The sequence below is a fragment of the Durio zibethinus genome, chromosome 13 (assembly GCF_047325235.1).
Source record: "Durio zibethinus cultivar Kanyao isolate XHJ-2024 chromosome 13, ASM4732523v1, whole genome shotgun sequence".
Taxonomy (NCBI): domain Eukaryota; kingdom Viridiplantae; phylum Streptophyta; class Magnoliopsida; order Malvales; family Malvaceae; genus Durio; species Durio zibethinus.
In genome coordinates this window covers 23,063,813-23,085,071 of record NC_143174.1, presented here as the reverse complement: position 1 = coordinate 23,085,071, position 21,259 = coordinate 23,063,813, and the positions used below count along the sequence as shown (strand labels likewise).

At 33.8% G+C, this 21,259-nt stretch overlaps 2 protein-coding genes and 1 long non-coding RNA gene across 4 annotated transcripts; 1 reads left to right on the top strand and 2 right to left on the bottom strand.

Moving 5' to 3' along the window:
* The first annotated feature begins 1,388 nt into the window (after positions 1-1,388).
* Positions 1,389-4,338, top strand: LOC111304190 (uncharacterized). The gene is made up of 5 exons (XR_016326894.1): positions 1,389-1,776; positions 1,928-2,020; positions 2,105-2,187; positions 2,302-2,521; positions 2,832-4,338. It is a non-coding gene; the product is annotated as an uncharacterized LOC111304190 (long non-coding RNA).
* Positions 4,339-7,424: 3,086 nt separating this feature from the next.
* Positions 7,425-13,619, bottom strand: LOC111303148 (NAC domain-containing protein 75-like). The gene is made up of 7 exons (XM_022899203.2): positions 13,560-13,619; positions 11,993-12,238; positions 11,580-11,757; positions 10,768-11,336; positions 9,714-10,016; positions 8,988-9,095; positions 7,425-8,020 (listed from the first exon to the last, which is right to left on the bottom strand). Exons 2-7 carry the CDS (start codon positions 12,113-12,115, stop codon positions 7,934-7,936), a joined length of 1,368 nt encoding a protein of 455 aa, XP_022754938.2. The 5' UTR covers positions 12,116-12,238; positions 13,560-13,619; the 3' UTR covers positions 7,425-7,933.
* A 1,606-nt stretch (positions 13,620-15,225) lies between these two features.
* LOC111303144 (mitochondrial-processing peptidase subunit alpha-like) lies at positions 15,226-20,977 on the bottom strand. Of its 2 annotated transcripts, none has more exons than XM_022899196.2 (13): positions 20,840-20,977; positions 19,230-19,472; positions 18,816-19,112; positions 18,549-18,716; positions 18,259-18,426; positions 17,905-17,988; positions 17,644-17,710; positions 17,353-17,450; positions 16,395-16,467; positions 16,235-16,308; positions 16,071-16,120; positions 15,823-15,935; positions 15,226-15,726 (listed from the first exon to the last, which is right to left on the bottom strand). In XM_022899196.2, the coding sequence occupies exons 1-13, from the start codon at positions 20,876-20,878 to the stop codon at positions 15,680-15,682; spliced, it is 1,521 nt and encodes a 506-aa protein (XP_022754931.2). In that variant the 5' UTR covers positions 20,879-20,977; the 3' UTR covers positions 15,226-15,679. The 2 variants fall into 2 exon arrangements, with proteins under 2 accessions (XP_022754931.2, XP_022754932.2); XM_022899197.2 differs by having other exon boundaries at positions 16,235-16,305.
* Between the last annotated feature and the right edge of the window lie 282 nt (positions 20,978-21,259).

Sequence of the window (21,259 nt, the reverse complement as noted above, 5' to 3'; positions counted from 1 at the left end):
TTTTAATAATTAAAGTTAAATAATATAATAATAATATTTTCTTAATATGAATATTTTAAATAATTTTTTTTATTTTTTAGTTTAAAATATATAATTTTATATTTTTATTTATTAAGGTGTTTATATTACTATTTTAATAACAAATATAAATCTTGTTATGATTTAATAATAGATACTTTTAATATAAATTATAAATATTTTAATAATAAATACTATTATTTTAATTTTAATAAAAATAATATTTTAAGAAAGTAATAATATTTTAAATATTTGAAAATATTAATAAAACAATAATAAATAGTTTTATTTTAAGTATATTTTTATTAATATAATATTTTATTATTAAATATTATTATTAAAATATAATTATTCTTGAATATTAATAATTTTAATAATAAATAATTTAAATATATTTTAATAATAAATTGTTTTAAATAATTTAATAGTTATATTAATATTATTTTTAAAAAATAACTAATTGACAAAGAGAGTAAAATACATTCAGATTCTTGAATTTTAGATATAGTTCAACTTAGGTCTATTAGTTTAAAAAATAAACATCTCACCTTTAACTAATAGGACATTAAAATGCTTATGTCAATTAACTCCATTAAAAGGCTCGTTAAAACCATTTTACGATTAAAAAATTAATATCCTTAAATATTTACATAAAATAATTTTTTATAACAATAATTTTTTCTTAAAATATATTAATAATATATAAAAAAGATTTTTAGGTGAAATATATAAAAAAAAATTCATAATTATAAATAATAATTTTTTCAATCAAATATTTTTTCTTATTATATGTTATGTGTTCTTATTATAACATTTTTTCTTATTATACATTTTGAATTTTATTTTTCTATATTATACCTAAAAATCTTTTTTATATGTTACTAATATATTTTATATATTTGAAGAAAAAATTATTATTATAAATAATTATTTTATGTAAATATTTTCTTATTATAATATTTTTTCTTATTATAATTGTAAATTTTGTTTTTATATATTACACTTAAATTTTTTATATATTATTAATATATTTTATAGATTTTAAGAAAAAAATTATTATTATAAATAATTATTTTATGTAAGTATATGAGAACATTGATTTTTTAAGGTAAAATTATATTTTAAAAGCCTTTTAACGAAATTTAACTTACAGAAACACTTTAATATCTTATTAATTAATAAGTTTTGGGGTGAGATATCTATTTTTCAAACTAATAGATCAAAGTTGAATTACAATTAAAACTCAATATTTTACTATAACAAAAAAATTTTGTCATTAATTTATTTAAATAATAATTTTTTTTATTTTTTTAAAAATATTTTTTTTTGAAATAATACTTTTTGAAAATCAATTTCAAATGAACAAATTCAAAAGAGGGTGGGACAAAGTTTACAAATTTTCTCTTTTTCTCTTATCCTTAATTTCCCCTCTTTGTTAACCTTTTCTTTTTTATAATAATTAATCCCAAATCAGTAATTCTTGCTTTGATGATCGATTAAAATTTGTGACTTTCCTAGAGAAAACAACTGGGTGTTTTTTCTTTTGCTTTTTTAATAATTAATCCCAAATCAGTAATTAACCATTTCTTTTTTTTTTTTTTTTCATTTTTCTGTTTTGTTAACGATGGGTGTTATACTTTTTCAGTTTCTTTTGCCGGGGGCGGTTCCATTTCCCAAGGATGTCTGACGGTTGAAGCAGTTGGGGTCATCACTCTTAATGAGCCTTTTGAAACTATGGTTTCCACTTCCTCATATCATGTAAGCTTCTCAAAACTTACATGATTTCCATTTTTTTAAGGTTTTAGGTGAATGGGTATTTCAAAATCGCATGATTTTCGTTTTCATTTTCTGAACTTTCTGTTTTGTTGGGTATTGATGTTTACTACTATTGCTTTATGGTTTATTGCAGGCTCATGGAATTGATCGCCTAGTAATTCCAACGAGAGGTTATTTATTTGCTCCTTCAATTCCAGATATCAGCAGAGCTGTGGACTTATTCACAGTGAGTAGATAATTCTTTCAATTATCTCTGTTAGTCACTGTGGCCAACTGGCTGTCTCACCCCGAACATTTTTTTTGGCTACAGAGAATGCATCTTGTGGTAGAACCACCAATGTACATTGTATAGCTGGACGAGGAAGGAGTACCACTGTTGTGCTTTGCTACTTGGTAAATCTGTTTGTTGCATGGTGCTTTGTTGACACACTGTTGTTCACTAACCTGTAAGGCTAGCTCCAGCTTTCATTTTAATTTCAATGGTTGAACTGGTTTTGAACTCTGCAGATAGGGCATAAGCGCATGACACCTGCAGGTGCCCTCGAATATGTTTCGGTCTCAAAGACCTCGAGTTTTGCTTGCCCCCTTACAATGGAAGATAAGTTTTGTGGTGTTATCATGTGCAGAGTATGAAACCTTCTAAGAAATCCTGCAATTTTTTCATGTTTCTTGCCCCTACGTACCTGTCCACATGAAAGGGGAAATGAAGTTGATGACAATGAAGATGGTACTATAAGCACCAAGATTTATATTTTTTATTTTATTATTTTATTATTTTTCACAAATGGCCTTGTTCATGTTGGTCACTTTTAGATTATGCATGAATTGCACCTTTCTCTTCTTGCAAAAGATGAAATCTCCTATCTCCCTTTGCCATTTACTGTTTGCTCAGAAAAAAGAACAAGATTTTACCAGCTTTATGAATGAACTGAGAATAGTTCCATGTTTCCAAATGGTATTAATTACCAGATTTATTCCAGTCACAATCATGAATGATGTACTGTGTCTCTTCCTTGCTTGTCAATGGTTATGAGCAGACAGTTCTGGAGTATAGCAGGCTCAGACAGCCAGCTACGTACTACTACACACTCTCTTTCAGTGGATGCAGTTATGATTACAAAAGCAGATCTTGAAGGCTATCATAGTGCTTTGGATGATATTACTGGTAAGGAGCTCGTGGTTGTGCCCAGAATGGAGAGAGCCAGGCCCATGGTAGCTCGATTGTCGTGCCTTTTTGCATCATTGAAAGTTTCTGAAGTCCGTGTACCTGTGAATGGGAGGCTGACTCAAGCACGTGCCTGCTGAGTCTGTTGCTCGTTTTTACATTTTGTGGTAGTTGCTTGTACAGAAAATGCAAATAAGTATAGATTGCAGAGGTCTGATAAATATCTGTTCCAGTAATTGTGTACGACAGAAGCAGAAGGAAAAATATAAAACGAAGAAAGCTAGAAGAGTTCTTCAATGATATGTATAACATGGTGTCAATCATACAATCAGCTTTGCTGTATTATATATCCATGTGTAAATCGTGCAACAATTTTCATTTTGGATTCATTTGTGAAAAAGCATATGCTTTGCATGATTTGTGGGAAGGACCAAGAAATGAAAGGGTCTAGGAGTTTTCAGTGTTCTGGTTAGCCTGGTAGGAAATAGCAAACTTACCTGTTTTTAGGTGGTGCCTATTACTTTGTTGTTTAGCTGACATTCTTCAATGAAAGCAACTGTGCATTTAGGCCTCTGGATTATAAGTCTGTCAATGTTGCATTATTCAGCACCTTGCAAGTTGCCAAATCTTATCTTATTTTGAAGTTATGCCCGATGGTACGATGGTCTTGTCAAATAGCTGAAGTTTCCAGGCTGAAGTGTTTGGGGACTTTCCTAAAAGCCAAGATTCTTTACACGAACCAGTCCTGGCAGCAGCAATAGTTCGAAAAGGATTCGAAAGGAGATTTAGCAATAAGATAGCTATAGGGCGGGGCCAAAGGCAAACAAATTGATGCAGACCATTATTTCAAGCATTAGTCCTTGGCTACTGATAAAAAGAACGACTTGAAAGATTGACCTGTCGAGTATCTACCTATAATTTCCTGTTTTATACGATCAAGAACCTGTTCAAAGAGGTTTCAACATTGAACAAGTGAAAAGGAGAGAGAGACACATAGGAAAGAAGGAAACTTCATCATGCTCAGATGGCAGTATGGTTAGGATATGTTGGTTTGTCAGCCGTTCCCTAACAAGAAGAATATGCCAGCCGCTTTACGGATAGAAAGGACCAAAACAAGTCTTTGTTAAAGGAAGCTACTCGCAGGCATATAACAAAATTGATAATTCTTCGCTGGCTACCATTCGTCACAAAAATGATACCATCTGCTTCCCCTATTTATTTGTACTGATTATTGGCTTGCCTAACGTATCTTCCTGTACCTTTTCCAAGGGCCGATTTATTTTGAGAGTTTGCTTTATATGTACTGCACTTTTTTAAAGACTTATTTGGTGCAAAATCACATTTCAGAGTTACTCCCTAAAGTCATTTTGTTACTGATTGAATGGATTCCTGTTCATGTAATTTGCATACATTTTCAACGGCTAAACAAGAGATGGTGTGGCAAATTTATACTAATTGTATCAATCACAATCTTATCTAACCTTGTCTTCAATATCCCAAAAAGTTATACTTAATTCAGAGCTTTGTTTTCTTCATCTAAGCATATATGAAATTTTAACAGTCCTTCCAAAACCTTCACTACTAGGTGCTGATTTTCATATTGTTCAAAGAAAAGGAACATATATACTTTCAGAAAGAAAATGGTTGATCAGTTCCTTTCACCTTTTGTTGCGTCATTCACTTTCTTTTCTAAATTCTGATAGGCTTCAGGGTAGATAGTATCAGGTATTTGTTACATCATTGATTATAGCATATGTAGTGTTAGCCTTTGTTTTTTGCACTATTATTTATTTGTTGCATTAGCCGCACGAGGAACCTAACTAGTTTGGCCATGTCTTTGATTGCATTATTCATCTATGCGTCAAATTCTCACCAAACTTTCCTGACTATAACAGATTTTGCCACAGCCAATCTGACTATGTCAGAGTAAGAAACAAAAGACACAAAAAGGAAGTAAATTTAAGTGAACTTCGCTCTCTTGAAGAAAACAGATAGATTCACCATCAGAATTACACTATACAGGCAAGTGATCTGTCATATATAATTGAAAAAGTCACTGTGTAATAAGTGACAGTGAAAATGAATAAATCACCTTCCATTTCCTAGTACTCGAAGTACATAAACAAGCTTCTAAGCTGAAATGAGAGAGAAGGGAAACGAATATTGGGTTACTATCTAAAAAGCAGCTGTGGCCTGGCCTTGGCCTCGGCCTCGCTGTTGAAGAATCCAAAAAAGGTGGGTATTGCCGTGTCGTGATATTCCTTATTGCACTACACGATTCTCCCTGCAACTTCTTTATGGGACCAAATCTCTGCAAACCCCGAAACCCTAACACTGCTAATACTTCTTTCTTTCAAAAGCACCCAAAATCTTCCATAAAGTGGAAGAATTGAATATCACCTTTTTAGGTTGAATTGAACAAGACATGTCATTCCTTTTTATTTTCATTGCATGTGGAAAGAGACATTTCCTCTTCCCACTCTATTAATTATATCACAACATCCCTACTATAGGATCTTCCTCTTTTTGTTTATTTTACCTATTTTATTTACTAACCTCAAGCATCTCTACGCCACAATATTTGGATTCTCCCAATCCTTCTTCAAATTACCCTAAACCCCTTTTTGCTTATATATAATTAAGTTTTATAAATATTTAATTAGCAAGTATATACAGTCAATATGGGGGAAATGTTCATCAATGGATTATAATTTTTGCATATTACATCAATGAACTAAACCTAATTTTTTTAGGCTATATCTAGATGGAAAATTTTGATATTTTCAGTGATTCTTTGAGATAGTACTGATAAAATGGGGTAGCATAATATATAAAATGTACTCCACAAAGATGCATGCATGTAGACCATAGTACATATATAGATAAATGTACAAGTATAGTTTATATAAATGACGAGATAAAAGAAATTTTCCATTAAGTTATGAGAATGTACGGTCATTTCAAAGCTTAAAGGTTATTCTTAATTTTCTACTCATTTCCAATAAGTTATTCCCTTCAGAAACTACGGTGAAGCTGCCTCGCCCTCCGTGACTCCATCTTTATTTCTTGCACGTCCCAATCCCATCGAAGGAAAAGATAAAATATGCACGTTTCTCTCTCTTTCTCTCTCTGTCTTTGTATTTGGAGGGAGATAAGCTCATCTCATCATCTCCATATAACGGTAGTATAATACAGCTGAAAAAAAGCTCGAATCTGAGGAATAGATATAAAAGCAGGAAAGAAGTTACCCAAGTAACAAAAAGACAAAGAGAGACTGATACTTTAAGATGTGATTTCTGCTGCTATACTATTGAAAGATTCCAAGATTCCAATAAGAAAAAAAATTTTAACGAAACCCCACATTCTCTTCTATCCTCCTTTCGATATATCTAAATCCAAAGAACCAAATAAAACTCCTTTACTAGGAGTATGACAGCCACTTACAAAAAAAAAAAGAAGAAAATCATGGAGCATGCATGATATGAAGTTTAGTTCATAAAAAAAAAAGAAAAAAACATGCAAGTAGACTTCCTCGTGGCAATGTCCCATTTGTCACCTCAAAATGACGTGTGATAGCTACTTTCAAGAAACTGTTCGGTAAGTGGCTGAGTGCAGTGGAATGTCATTTAGTGAGGTGTGAGGACCCATCATTTAAACCAAAAACCAGCTAAAGTACATTTACTTTTCATTAGGCAAACATTACAGTACCAATACAAGCTCCAAAGGAGCTCTTATTTTAAGCCCCTCTCAGGATAGAACTTCTCCCCCATTTGTCACTAAAGGCAAACAAAGGGAAAAAGGATACTCAACCAGAAAAATAAATATTGAAAAGTATACTTGACCTGATAAATCAAATGCACCAACTTTCTTCATGCATCATTAGCAATAGTAGTTGCTTTTTGAGATTGATTTTGTGAGCATAATGGTAGCACTGCTGTCGCCTTAGGTGCTCAGGTTGTAGGGACAAAGAATGGAAGGAACTAATTTACTTCAAAGATCGGATTTGACTGTGGAATATATATATATATATATAAATATATAATATAGATGATGAAAAGTTACTATGATCATGATCCTGAATTCCTAATTCTTCAAGGACTAACTTTTCACCTTTGGGGTACATGCAGATATATGGCCTGCCGACAAGTCATGATCCCTAGCTAGTTGATCTATTCTCTTGAGATTAGAAATGTGGATTAGGCGAATTAGCTAGCTCTAGCCTTACAATTTTTGCATAGGTTGTACACTTTTAGAACAATATTTAAAAGTCTTATTCATTCAATAATATAGCAATTGCAGAACCTAAATATTCTTTATATTGTCTGCAAGTATCAAAAGAAGTGGAAAAAGTGGCACAGCGATTGCAATAAAGAATTCTGTAACCAATATTTTCATTTCTATATAATATATATAAAAGGAAATCGTAAACCCCCTAATCCACATATATTTTACTAGAAAAGGTGACTAAAACAACACAATTAACAAGGTATTTGTTTGCAATTTGCACAAACTCTTTGGTATTTTGTTTGAAAAGAACAAGAAAAGAAATTATACAAGAGCTTCGAAATAATAAAATAATAAGAATAGCCATGAAGATGATATTGTAACATTCTTAATGGTGATGATTTTCATGCAGGGCGGGATTTTCATTGGGTCTTGGGTTCTCCTTCTATTTGTCAGTAGAGAGCAGCATTTTTCCTGGGTTCTTTTCCTTGTTTTACTTTCTTTCAATCTTCTTATTCTTTTTGTTCTTTCTCTTTCTTTCCAACATGGACTGTGTACAGTTAGTTCAGTTGAGACTTCGAGAGTCATAAGCCAGGTCCCCCATTAGAAAAAGAAAGAAAAAGAGCAAGCTGTAGTAGATGGTTTCTTGGACTCTCCTTGAAAAGAACTTCACCAGAGGCTTCAAGTACTAATAATGATGATAATAATGATGTCTGCAAGGTTTGGTTTGTTTGTCTAATATTTTTGCTTCTATCCATGAGGATCCTGGTTGTCAGGGTCAGGCCAGAAGGAGTACTTCAACCATTCAGCCTCTTGTGGGTTTGTGATGGATGATTCCTGCGAAAAGCCCATGTAAAAAGAAAAAAACTTAGGGTTTAGGGATTTAACCATAAAATTTTCCTCTAAAAACAACAAATGAAGAAGCTGCCTTTTTTATCCTCTTTCCCACTCCACAATCAAGTTGTTTGTTTCTTTATCTATTTTATGAGGCAACACATGATAAAAAGATTTCATGTTGCTATCACGCATACATCTTCTCTTCACTCTTCCAGACCCCCTTTCTCAACCCAACCAAAAGAATGTTAATACTATCTGTTTTCTTTGCTTTTGAGATATTTATTCTCTTTCTCTTTTTTATTGCCCCTGCTGTTTATATAGTCACAAAGGAGCAAATTTTCCAGAATTTACAGCTCTTCTTAGCAACATATATTCAAAGAAAAATCAAAGGCGGTGTAGGTAAAGTAGTATAGGCTTTAGTTTTCCAACTACCTTTTTTGTCCAAAAGAGAAATATAAAAGAAGATTCTATTCGTTTCAAGAAGTGATTTAATTTGAAGGCTATATGGTTTCACATTCTGCTATAAATTATACTTTAATATTTGGAATTCTGATTCTTATTCATATATATATTTGAATAAAATATACTAAAAACCACATGAAAGCACATCAAACTTGCCTAACATATTGATTTCTACTGAATCTTAAGAGAGTGGTAAAGGAGAAATAAGGTTATTGTTCCTTTTCAGGATGCTGAATGCCATACTTAACTCTCATGAAAAACAAGAAAGAAAAAAAAATACTAAAAGAGATAAAGAGAAAAAGAAAAGGATTCTGGTTTCTCTCTTTATTAAAAAATAATAATATTACTAAAGAATTTGGTATTTTTTTCTCTTCTTTTTATCCTTTAATTGTTTTAGAAATATACTTCCCTTACTTTTTCTTTCTTTCTTTCTTTCTTCCCTTGCTTAGCTGGTATTATGACAAACAAGGCTCATGGATTTCAGGGTCAAAAAGTGGATACTCACTTCTTTGATATCAGTTGAAGTGCAACCCATTATTAGTTCCTCCAAACCTGATGCAGACCTTCCTCCCAGTTTATGTTGCTGCTGCTGCTGCTGCTGTTGCTGTTGATGCTGCATTTATTCAATTCAACAAAATATAATAAACCAAAATTTCCCATCTAAACCATCATGTCTTCAATAAGGTTTAAAAAGTGAAAAGGCAGTTCATTGTTCTCAACTTAGCTGATACTAAAAGATAGCATCACTAAACTGAGTCTGCCACATCTACACCCCCCCAAAAATCAGACCCAGTTTCATGACCGAGCTACATCCCATCAATTCATTTATAATTAAGGTCAGACTTAATTAAAAACATGCATGGTTGAGTTAATTATAAAAAACGTTTAAAAAGTAGGGAAAAAGGCTTCAGCTTAATAAGTATAATACTTAATATAAAAATGAGGCATGCATGTGTAAAACACTGTGTCATTTTGTTCCTGCTGGCTACATAAAAATTATATCAGAAAACTGGATTAAAAAAAAGAGGTACCACTTAAAATTGTGGATTCTAGAGAAAGTTATTAATTTCATTGAATTTTGAAAAATAATTGTACTATCTAAAAATATTGTATGTATAAATATCTTGTTCACACACAATTTGACTTGTTTTAACTTGGTGGACTATTAATTATATCTATATGAGGATAATTAATTGAGGTTAATATGATTGATATAATGATGATATATTACCTGAAAACTTTCATTTTGAAGCATTATTCTGGAGACATGGAAGGAGTCCTCATCAAGAATGATGGAAGAATGGTGAAGGGGAGGTGGAGAGATGATGGTGGAGATGGGATGTGAAGAACTGCTAATGTGGAAGGCCGTAGTAGCAATCTGATGATGTGTATGATGGTGGTGTTGTTGTTGTTGTTGCTGATGGTGATGATGATGATCAAGGGCGATATGATGTGGCTGTGGATGCTCGCGTATCTCTTCGCACGTACCTGGAGCTGGGGCTTCCCTTGTTTCTGAAGCTTCTCCAATCCCTACCTGCAATGGACACCCCCAAGAAGCAGTTTGCTAGCTAGTCCATTTTCAAACACAACATTTTCCATCGCTTTAATTCTTTTTTTTTATTACCTTTCTTTTAAGCCCTTCAGTTTTTCTATAGTTTTACTTTCAGTTTCAATATTGGTCCTACTAGTGGGTTAAAAAAGTTTAGTTAGCTCATAAAGATAATCAATTGAGGTACATATAAGTTTTTATGCCGTGTATGCAAGCAATTGACTAAGAGAAAATCAACCTTATTAATTACCGTGTGATCTGTTGTTAAAGTTATGAATTACTAGTTCTAATTATCATAATATAAATTTTGATAGTTTCAATATATATATATATATATATATATATATATATAAAGCAACCCTAAAACTTAATAATCTCTTCCCTTTACTTTTATTTTATGTAAGATGAGATATGCTGACCACCTTGATGTTTAAAACTGGAATGCTTATTTCTGCTAGTCCAGTAACAACATGCTAGCTTGTACAAGAAAATTGGATTTATTCATATATCGAATTAATTTTCTTTTTTGATTTTTGCTCCTTTTTGTGGTTAGGTGTACTTGTCAAGTTGACGGATACGATGTCTAAGCATAAAATTACAAGGTACAAACTTCAATATCAATTTATGCTTTTATTTCTTGGTTGTTGATTAATGTTAAAAGTTGGAGCGGTAGGAAAAATTTTTGGAAGTTGTAGAAGGGAGAAAAACACATTTGCATAAATGAACAAAATTGTACCTCATCGAAGCTTTTGCTAAATGGGGTGAAACTGAAATGATCAGATTTAAACTGTTGGATATCCACGGCACCGGCATAACTTGATAAAGCAGCAGCAACCCCAGCTCCAGAAACTTCATCTCTTAAAGGGATTACTTCCTTTGAAGAACAACTTCCACTGCCACCATCTCTTCTGCTATTAGGGTCATTGCTTCCTTCAAGAGTTGTTGCACTTCGATGATCAGACCAGTTGCACTGCCTCGGTTGAGTCTGATAAAATATCTTTGACACCACAAGTTCTCCTTCTTTCTCTTCTTCCTGCTGACCGAGATGATATTGGTGCATGACCCAATTGGTCTTTTCGGGTTTCCGATTCTTGCCAAAATTTGTGTAGAGAACTAGGATTTTCTTGCACCCTTTCTGTTTGCCATTGACCAAGACTGGCCTTGTCTTGCCGGTTTTGTGCCATCTTGTTTCTCCTCCTTGTAAGTCACATTCGGTTTGAATCTTCCTTCTTTTTCTTGTCCCAGTTGTGTAGGCCTTTGATGGTCTGTGGAAGAAATGCCTGCTCAAGCCATCTCTGGTTACTCCTGCAAGAAATGTAGTAAAACATTGCCAAAATCAAAGTTAGGTTGGCTTAGGTGCAAATCTATGAGAAAATGGAAAGAATCTAGAAAGTCAAAACCAAAATCATTGTAAAAACTAAAAACAACCCCCTGGAATTTATGAGGTTGCAGCTTGAGATAATATGGTAAGACCTAACAGGGTTGAATAATGACGGAAGCAATCACACAAGACAGAGGGATGAAGCATTATCCATATTTTTTGACTACCTGGGAGTTTCTCAGGATGGGTATAACAAATCCCATCTTCTCCTTCAATGGTAGGAATGAACTCATCTATCAAAGGGTGAGACTTCATGTCTTTAGCTTCTACTTTTGCTTCAAGGTGTTCTATCAGTTCTTGGTCTGTCGGATCAAATTTCACTCCAGCTGGTAGACCCAACCAGTCCTGCAAATTTTCATTTATTAGAATCAAGTTTGAACTAAAGCAAAAGGAAAGAATAAACAAAATGAAGAGAAAAAGAAGCTTTAATCAAAAATTTTGAATGTAGTTGTTATTAAAGAAACAACATGACTATGGAAAAAGAAAAAACAGCAAGCATAATTCTCATAATTTTCCTTGATTTCTTCTTTTGTCAAAATCTTGCTGTAAAAGCCAAGAATATTATGAGACTAATCCGTACCGGCTTTCCTTCAAGCTTGTGTCCGCAACCTGGGCACTGCTTGGATCCACACAGCTGATGCTCTTCAAGCTTTGCATCAATGAGATCAGAGCTACTGATGGAGCCCAGATTACTCTTATTCATTGTTTCTTTCCCTTTTAGTGGTGTGGCAGATGCTCTCTTCTTTCTCTCAAACTCTTAAAATCTTCTATGAAATAACCAACTTTATATAGCTGCCAACTACTCATAATATCCCAGTTACCTTCTCTATACAACAGAAACTACCATAAGCCTGATCGAGATCTGATATTCCTTTTAAACTAGAAAAAAAAAAGACAAAGAAATAAACTGTTGGGTTTGATAAAAAAGTAGTTCCTAAATGGATAAATGATTGAAACTATGTGATTTTTGTAACTTCAGACCGTGTTTATTCACATACCAAAAGAAAACATCAAAAAGGAAGAAGAAGAACATGTCAAAATCCTGAATAAACAAGAACCCAAAAAGAGAAAAGCTTTTGGATTTTAAACTCTATATATATAAATACACATGTTTATAATCAACAATAGGTGCTATATTTTTTAATGAAACTATATATTACCTAAACCAATCAAAAACAAGAAAGTTACGCAAGATCCAGATGAGAAATTTATATTCTCCAAAACAAAATATTTTTAGTTTCCCACAAGGAAAAGGAAAGGGAGAGGAAGGGAAGGGAAGGGAAGGGAAGAAGGAGAAGAAGAGGGAGTGAGTGAGAGAGGAAAAGAGGAAACTGTTACAGTGGGATTGAGCTATAAACCTGCTTTAACCATTAGGAAAACACCAGAATTCCCTATCATAGCTACTTTAACCGAAGCCCAAGTGAGAAAAAGAAAAAGTTGCCCTTCCTAACCTACACACCACCTTTAACCCTTCGCTAATTTAAGTAGCCATATGGCTAGGCGGTTTAAGAGAGACAGGAAGAGAGACAAAGATAGAAAGGAAACCCGGTTGGCTGTTTTTTTTTTTTTTTTTTTTATTTCTTCTCTAAAAGCTTAAGACTTCCCACACCTTTGTTTTGAAGGTCTTGACTACTAAAGCAAAAGGGAAGAAACGGCCTCCACAGCTGTTACTTGAAGCACATATTCAAAAGCATGGCAACCCTATCTGTATAATTATACTTAAATATATAATCTTTAAAAAAAAAAATTTAACCCCAAAAAGAGCTTTTTTATATAATATTACGTTAGATTAGATAAAATACAAATCTATTGGGCCAGTTTTTGATGGTAGATATGAAAGGGTGAAATCAATGAAGTTAAGAAATGTGAAATCTTAGGCCGTGTGCTAAAAGGAAAATACTAAAGGCATTCAAACTTGAAAGTTATACACAGTGGAAAAACTTTGAGTAACGAAGAAGATAACTGGGAAAATTACAGTTTTTTATTAGTTTTTCCATAAGATATATGTGTAACAGATTAGAGTTAGACCCTATGATGAGAAAGGGCAAAAATTTTCTTCAGGAGAGAAAGGAGAGATGGTGGAAAAAAAAATAGAAATAGAGAAGAGTTAGAAGAGGGGGAAAAAAAAAAAGATGACAAAAACTCACATGGGTTTTGAGATGGAGTGCTGATCATGATTCTTTTGCCATGAATGTTGCAGAGAGAGAAGAATTATAGGGTTGCTTGAAATACAAGGTAAATGAGCAGTGTACTCGATGGACCACCACCACCTCCTTCTAATTAGAACTATACAAAATCATATAAAAACTAGTATATAATTTTATTTATATTAGTATATAAGAAACAAATCTGTACAAAATCTTCAAGTAGAAGCACGTTACAAAATTTTTACTCATCAGGAAATAGACACAGTATTTAAAAATAAGTAATAATCTGTTCTTCTCTTGGCTTGACTTCAACTGTTTTTTATTTTTATAAAAAATAAATAAAAGATTATTTCATTCCAAAACTAAGATATACATCGAGTTTTAACAAAACTGACTCAATTGAATTACTAGAATATTTTTGGGTTTTTTTTTTTTTTTTGTACCTGTTTTCATTACTAGTTTACTACAGTTATTTTTCAGAAAGAGAGATCTAAAGGACGTAACACTTGCAACCAATAGATGAAAGGAACAATGAAAATTGGAACCACAATAATGTGGCCCCAAGATGGACATCTTTGTGTATTGATCCGATAGCAGATGATGGCTAGCCTTCACGTTTATAACATTTTTTTTTATTGGGTTTAGTCAAGGAGTGCATGATGAGGGACCAGAAGTTTGTTTTCAGAACAGGTAGATAACTATGATTGCTTCTTTGTCTGATATATATTTTTAATTTCCATTTTCTTTTTAATTATTTACTATTATTTTTTCTTCTTGAGTTGAAAGAATTATGTAATTTCATTGGACAGGGAAGAATATATCCTGGAAGGGTTTTCTTAATTTTTTTTTAATTTGGAAAAAAATAAGGGTAAAAAGAATAAAAACAGTGGGCCAAACATAATTCAAGTTGTGAGCAACCTTTGATTAGGTTTCTCTTTTTGTCCCAAAGGGAATGAGAGAATAAGATTGCTCTCAGATTATCCAATAAGTTGACTGATCAGGGCAAAAGGGTCCAACAAATCTTAAAAACACTTGTTTTAACTTTTATGCTTTTTTTATTCTCCTCATGTCATGTGTCCTAAATTTCATAAATATTTGTCAATTTTTAGCCTCATAACCACTAATTATTTAATTTTCTTCAAATAAAGAAAAAAATGAGGAGCAAGGGAATTAATTGCAAAAAAGCACTGAATGCGAGCAATGAACATGAAATATTCCAAGAATATTTTTTTTCTGTGTGCATTTGGAAGCTTCTTTACAATAGAAATTAAGACTTATAGTATAATTCATGTATGAGAATATCTCTTACATGAGAACAATGGCTCTTATAAATTGTTAATTAGAAGTACCTCATAAATTTATTTGTGGAATTTGAAGTCAACTATGACCTTTCTAAAAGTTTATAAAGTCGTATGCCTCAACTTTGATGCGAATATATCTCTATTCTCTATCTCCCGTAGTTATGGTTGAAAGGCTTAAGCATAAACACGAAGAACAGCAAACTTTATGCCAAATATAGGTCAGTTGGCAGATTTATGCACACAATTAAAAGGAACGTCAATTATTTCAACATAGAACAAATTACGATCATATAACCCTTTTGAAATAATCTTAGGGGCACAACCAATTTCCATACCGTCTGCAACATGTTAAGAGAGTAAAAATATGAAATCAAAAGCATCCATCATAAATTCGAGTAACCTGAAATAAGTCATAACAGCAAAAGCTGAAAATTGTGCCATAACAGGCAAATGTTCTGACATACACAGCAAAAATTTCCCAGTCCAAATGTACACTCAAGTAAATAACCATTCTTGAATTTACTTTGGGTCATTGGTAAAACAGAAGTGAACATAGAATTTGGAGACCTTTTTCCCGAACTATGACCAAAGTCATGGAATTCAGCAGAAAACATGCCAGTCCCATTGTCTGCAGCAGCTATTTCATTAATATATTGCTTGCTGGGAAGAAAAAATTTATTGATTAAAATGGAAAAATCTTATCTCCTTATTTTCAACCGCATCTTGTTATAAAACAACTCAAAGGCACACAGATGCACAGCACTGTAGAAAATGGGTCAAATGGTCGTCACATTCGACACATGAAAGCAATCTCATGTTTCACTTGAACTTGCGGCTAACCGAATCGTAGCTTGGGACATTAATGACTGCAAAATATGAGCAAAACCAACAAGTTAATCTAAAATGCATTCCGATAAAACAACTGAATCCAGTGTTTAAGTTTCAACTAAACTGAGAACTACCATTTCCATATGATGCCATTGTGAGAGGAGAAGATAGAAGCTTTTGGGCTACAGAAGAAATATCCTTCAGTGTAACTTTATCAACAGCCTTCAAGAAAAACTCCACAGGTTTCCTGATAAATTCAAAACAATTTTATTAGCAAGAAGAATATTATTATCCAAGTTTTCTCATAAAAATATAAAAAGCAAACAGTAAAAAGACCATCACAGCGAAGGATAAAAGCTAAGAACCTTATAAACAGCCATACCTCTCACCATATGTCAAGACTTGTTTCCCAATATCTTCTGAAGCAATCATCTGCAGAAAGCACCTCATAAGTAAACAGCAATGCTTGGATGGAGAATATGACTCCTTGACCAGCATAATTAAATTCATCTACAGTCAAGAAATTAACAAAAACAGTTTACATACTCTAGATTCCAAATTCATCAAAATGGCAGACTTGGTTGACTGTTTGGCACGGTCTAGTTGCATTTGGTCAACTGCTAAGAACACCATGAAAAGCATTTCAGTAAAAGGCTATTAATTGAATGTTGCAGCAAAAAAATTGCTGAAATAAAGAACAGCCAACCTCGTCCAGGTGTTGCAACAGCAATAAGCTCCTTGACAGCTACATCAATCGCAGTTGGTGCAAAATCAGAACCCTGAGTCCAAAAGCATGAGTATCATCAAGTAGTACTATGATGCAAACATTATCAGCAGACAGCGTCTACACAAATGGAAATTTGGAATAAATTTCGTTAAAGGCCAAGAAAAAAAGAGTCAAGGGAACCAGGAGGTAACAAATATACACCAATAGGTTATGCTAAGAAAACTTTCAAATGCAGGCCATCATGGCCATTTAACCATGCAATTACTAGAATTGACAAATAGATGTCTGACATGAAAAACAGCAAGGAAAGATTTGGTTGTGAGATTATGATCCAAACAGAAGCTTGTAAAATAATTAAATTTGGGCACAGGGAGAAGAAAGCTCCTGGATGGCATAGTTCAGCACAATTATGACTAATAAAGAGATAAACAGTTGAAAATCATGAAAGACATAGAATGTAACATTATTTTACAAAGAAGATGCCAACATGACTCTCCCATGGCTATCTTGAATCATGACCTTTACCATCCAAGAACTTTCCTAAGTCAAATCTGCCAAAGCAAATATGAACTCCAAAACCACACAGTTTCATAACACCATCAAAGCTGATCTCAAGACAAAATTGTCCAATAATTTTGGCCAAAGTTAGTGGCTTGAACATCTCAAGTGCTATAGACGAGCAAAAAAGAAAGCGAAAAAGAAAGAAGAGAAGAGAATGGTGAAGAGAAAAAAGAACAAAAATTCCCTTTCCAACAAATCAACAACCAAAAAAAATTCCCAATAAATCAGTGCAGAGAAATGCAAAAACCAATGAAAGAAAGTTATAATATCAAATTGAGCTCTTGCCACACAAAAACATAAGGTGGCTGGGGAAAGTAGAGATAGGAATAAAGAACTGTACAAGAATTAATAATGGAAGGTTTAATAGCAGACTTACCACTGTGGCTTGTATTCCAAATATGCCACTATGATTGTAAATACTGTTGAATGCTGAAAATGATTGAACTTGTGGATACTCATTCAAGACACGGACATCTGCTCATATCATAACCAAACCACTTTAATGCTGACTTAAACAAATTGGCTAAAAAGGTTAAGAAATTGAGTGTCTAGTTGCAGAAGACTTTTGAAAATAAAGAAATGCACTAAAACAACACTAAAATTTATCTTTCTTTATTATAACATGTCATATACTGAAGGATTAGAGCGTGCACCAGGATTAACTTACATAGTCTCGAATACATTCCTTTCCCAGGGCCGCCAGCTGAAAATGATCCACCCCCTCCCATTAGAATCTACAGAATAATTAGATTTATCAATTTTCCTATCTTAAAATCATGGTAGCAAGTAGGAAGAACCCAAAAAATGCAATAAAAAATCAATTGGGCAAGATAGAACAATTCCTAGCAAGAATTTTACGAATGACATTAAAAATTAAAAATGGCGTAACAAGAACATTCAGCAGATAGAGAAATCAAATGTTGAAAACCTGAAGAACAGTCAAAATTATAGCCTCCTTCTCCTTGTGCCAACCACCAGGAAGTTCAAATGCAAGAGCAAAATGAGTTTGATCCTGGAATTTGAAATCATTAGCAACTCGGACTGGGAAGAAATATAAAAGCAAAAGTCATTTTAAGTATGAGTTTGGTTAACAGGTGACTATAGGCACTGTTTAAGGAAAATCAAAATACTACTTAAAGGAAAAAATTTTACATTTAATGCACTATTTTCACCAAATTCAATAGCAGAAATGCATTGATTGTAGATTTCTTTCTTTAAATATCACTTTAACCATTGCCTAGTGGCAATGGTTAACATTTTCCTTCAAGTATCTGATACATACCCCTGAATCAGCCTGACAACGATAATCACCTCCAGTATACACGGATTTTGGCTCCTGAAGACGAGGAATATTGGGAAGGTCTGACAAAAGTGGTTCGGCAACAGATAACAATTCCTCGTGTTCAACACCAGATGCTGCCAGTACCATCCGAGAAGCAGTAAAATTTTCCTAATATTTCCATACAAAACCAAGGTTATTAGTGAGAAGGATACACAAAGATCACCTAGAATCTTAACTAGAATAACACAGCTAGCACTGAAAGCATACTACATAAAGTTTCTTAGACTCACCGCAACAAAATCCTCCAAAACTGTACCATTCAATGCATTTACTGCAGATGCTGGGGCTAAAAGAGGATTTGCCAAAGCACCAGAATAGCCAGCCGAGTGAATGGCCTCTAAAAGCAAGCCCTGAGGATTCTTTGCAGCTTCAGCAATTTCCTCTTTCACTTTCTGAAGCTGCAGAAGGTGAAATAATGAATTTTCATCTCACAAGGCATTTAATCTGAAAATGCACAAAACTATTTCGCATAAAAACAGCCAGATTAAGACATTTACCTGTTCATTGACCTCCCAATCCAAGAAAACAGGGTTTCTCACACAGTCAATAAGCAGCTCTACCATTTCAGGAACATATGTCTTCAAAGCATCAAAGGTATATCCAATCTGCTCCCGAGAAACTGCAGCTTGCACATTGCCTCCAATTGCCTCTACTTCCCTCACAATCCGCAAATGGCTGCGGTTTGTTGTGCTCTTGAAGGCCATACGCTCAAGCAGGTGTGAGACCCCAAATGAGGCTGGTGACTCGTAGATTGAACCACAGTCAACATATAGTCCTATTGATGCTGCAGGATTCTGCTTGGCAACAAAATCAAATAGCCAATTCCTCAATGAATTAGAAAATTAATTCTCTTCTAAAAGAAGAGACCTTATATAGGAAAATATGTTCACAAAAAGCATATCCACACGTACCGCTGAGGTTTCTGAAGCAATTTTGAGGCCATTTGGGAGTGCTGTAATCTTAGTTTTACCAGGTTCAACATAGTCAGGCAATGAAGGTGGTAGGGCAACGCCTGGTAGAGGAAAATCTAGTGATGGTATGGACTTGGCCTGACCTCCAGTGACCCAACTAAAGAGGCCATCTGAAGAGGAGGATGTTGTAGCAACAGCACTTGAACTTGCAAACCTTGCAGGTACTCTGCGGCATGTGCGACCCTATAATTGAATTTTCATTCAAAGCATAGCACATTTCCAAGCATTCAGACTATCGATATGGGAAACTATTACTGGATGATACACAGCTGAAGTGTAAATTTTAAAAAAGGCACATGAAACAGCTGAGCATCAATACCCAGTTACAACAACGGTTACCTTCACAATAATATCCTTACTGAAGCTGCTAAGTCTAACTTGTTGACGTTTAAAAAATTCCTCCCAAATGTATATAACAATTATAAATGAAACAAGCAGAAGAAGAAATATCAATAAAACAACAAAAAAAAAAAGTCTTTGGCAGGCCTCCACCCTAATAAATGTAGCTAGAGCTGGAGAAAGCTATTAAGACGAGGCCAAACCCTTCATTAAGTATAAGTTAGGTGATGGACAGACTCATCTTGGACAAGCATTCTTTGCCACACAGATTAAACTGTTCAGCTATTTCATTGCCTAGCACTAGTAGCTTGCTAAGCAATTAGTCGGATAAAACTAGTCATTACATGGTGTTCCCCTGCTCTTTCTCTTAACAGATCAAGCAAAAGGTGTTGCAAGTCGCCAATATATAGACAGCTCAGAGGTTGATCCTCAGAATTCCAATGGATAAAAGAAAGGCCTAAAAGGAAAGACACCATCAGCTGTGATTCTTGGAGCTTAGGCTTGCTAGGACCACTTATATCTACTTCTTTTGGAGGGGGACAAAAAATGGGGAATATGGCAAAATAAACAACCCACTCTGGGCATATCATATGTTGCTTCATCACTAAAACTAGTAACATTTAGAATTAACTATCTTTCAAATATTGTTCGTGAGTTCATTATTTGCTTTATCTGTATGAGTATGGTGGTGGAAATTCTAACTCACTAGTTTCTCTTTTGGTTCTCACAGTAAATCACATTTCTGCACATGTAATCTGTTTTTTTCTTGCAGTTTATAACAATAATAATAAAACTCTTCCACAATATGAAGCCGCTTTAAAAACTGGAATTATATGGCTATCATAGTCTGGTGGCTCAATATTTTTATAAGATTAAATATATATTATCCTCAAAATTAAAAGAAAAAAAGGAGACAATCACTCGAGAAACGTCTAATCTCAAACTGAACGAAGCTGAGATTCATAATCAAACCAATTTCTCATTTCTTAACTAAGACGAGATAAATACATTTAATTAAGAAATCAAAGTAACAAGGTAAGCATCGTTAATGAATAAAATAATAGATCTATTGAATAAATTCGAAAGTAATCGCAGAAAGCAAATATCGAATCGAACTAGCTTTGTTATATTCGAGATAGGAGGCTGATTGTGATAGTGAGATCGAATCATTAGCGACCACAAATTCTGGTTTCGGGAACTACTGAACTGACCTTGAGAGTGCGGAGGCGAGAAGCCGCGGTTCGGTACATCGTGATAGGCGGTCTGATCTCTGAGAAGCCCTAAATTGTACAGACGCTGTGAAGCTCCGTTTCGTTTTGAAGCCGAAGGGTTTTGCTGTAGATGGGAGCGACTGGATTGAGCGGTTACTGTTTTTCTTTATTTCTGCAATGTGGGGGTTTTGATTGGCCGTCAAGGATGTCGACACGTGCGAAGCTTTCCCGAGACACGTGAGAGAAGAAATGGGTTGCAACCTGAGCCGTGTGATAAGTTAGTCTTGGTGTGCTTGCTCATGATAAACTCCTCGCCGTCCGATTGGCGTACTATTTGATTAATGAGATAGTTTTCTTTTTTTTATTAAGATCAATTTCAATTGAGGATTTTTTTTCGTTTGTTTTTTATATACTCCTAGT

Bases quoted from the DNA above. Each gene is read 5' to 3' on its own strand.
- LOC111303148 (XM_022899203.2), bottom strand. From the start codon at position 12,115: ATGAATAAGAGTAATCTGGGCTCCATCAGTAGCTCTGATCTCATTGAT. The intron at 11,758-11,992 runs GTACGGATTAGT...GAAAATTTGCAG, and splicing joins ACAAGCTTGAAGGAAAGCCG to GACTGGTTGGGTCTACCAGC. The intron at 9,096-9,713 runs GTAATATATCAT...GAATAAATGCAG, and splicing joins TTCAAAATGAAAGTTTTCAG to CATCAACAGCAACAGCAGCA.
- LOC111303144 (XM_022899196.2), bottom strand. From the start codon at position 20,878: ATGTACCGAACCGCGGCTTCTCGCCTCCGCACTCTCAAG. The intron at 16,468-17,352 runs GTAAGTCTGCTA...TTTTGGACTCAG, and splicing joins TTGGAATACAAGCCACAGTG to GGTTCTGATTTTGCACCAAC. The intron at 16,121-16,234 runs GTATGTAAACTG...TGCTTTCTGCAG, and splicing joins TGATGAATTTGGAATCTAGA to ATGATTGCTTCAGAAGATAT.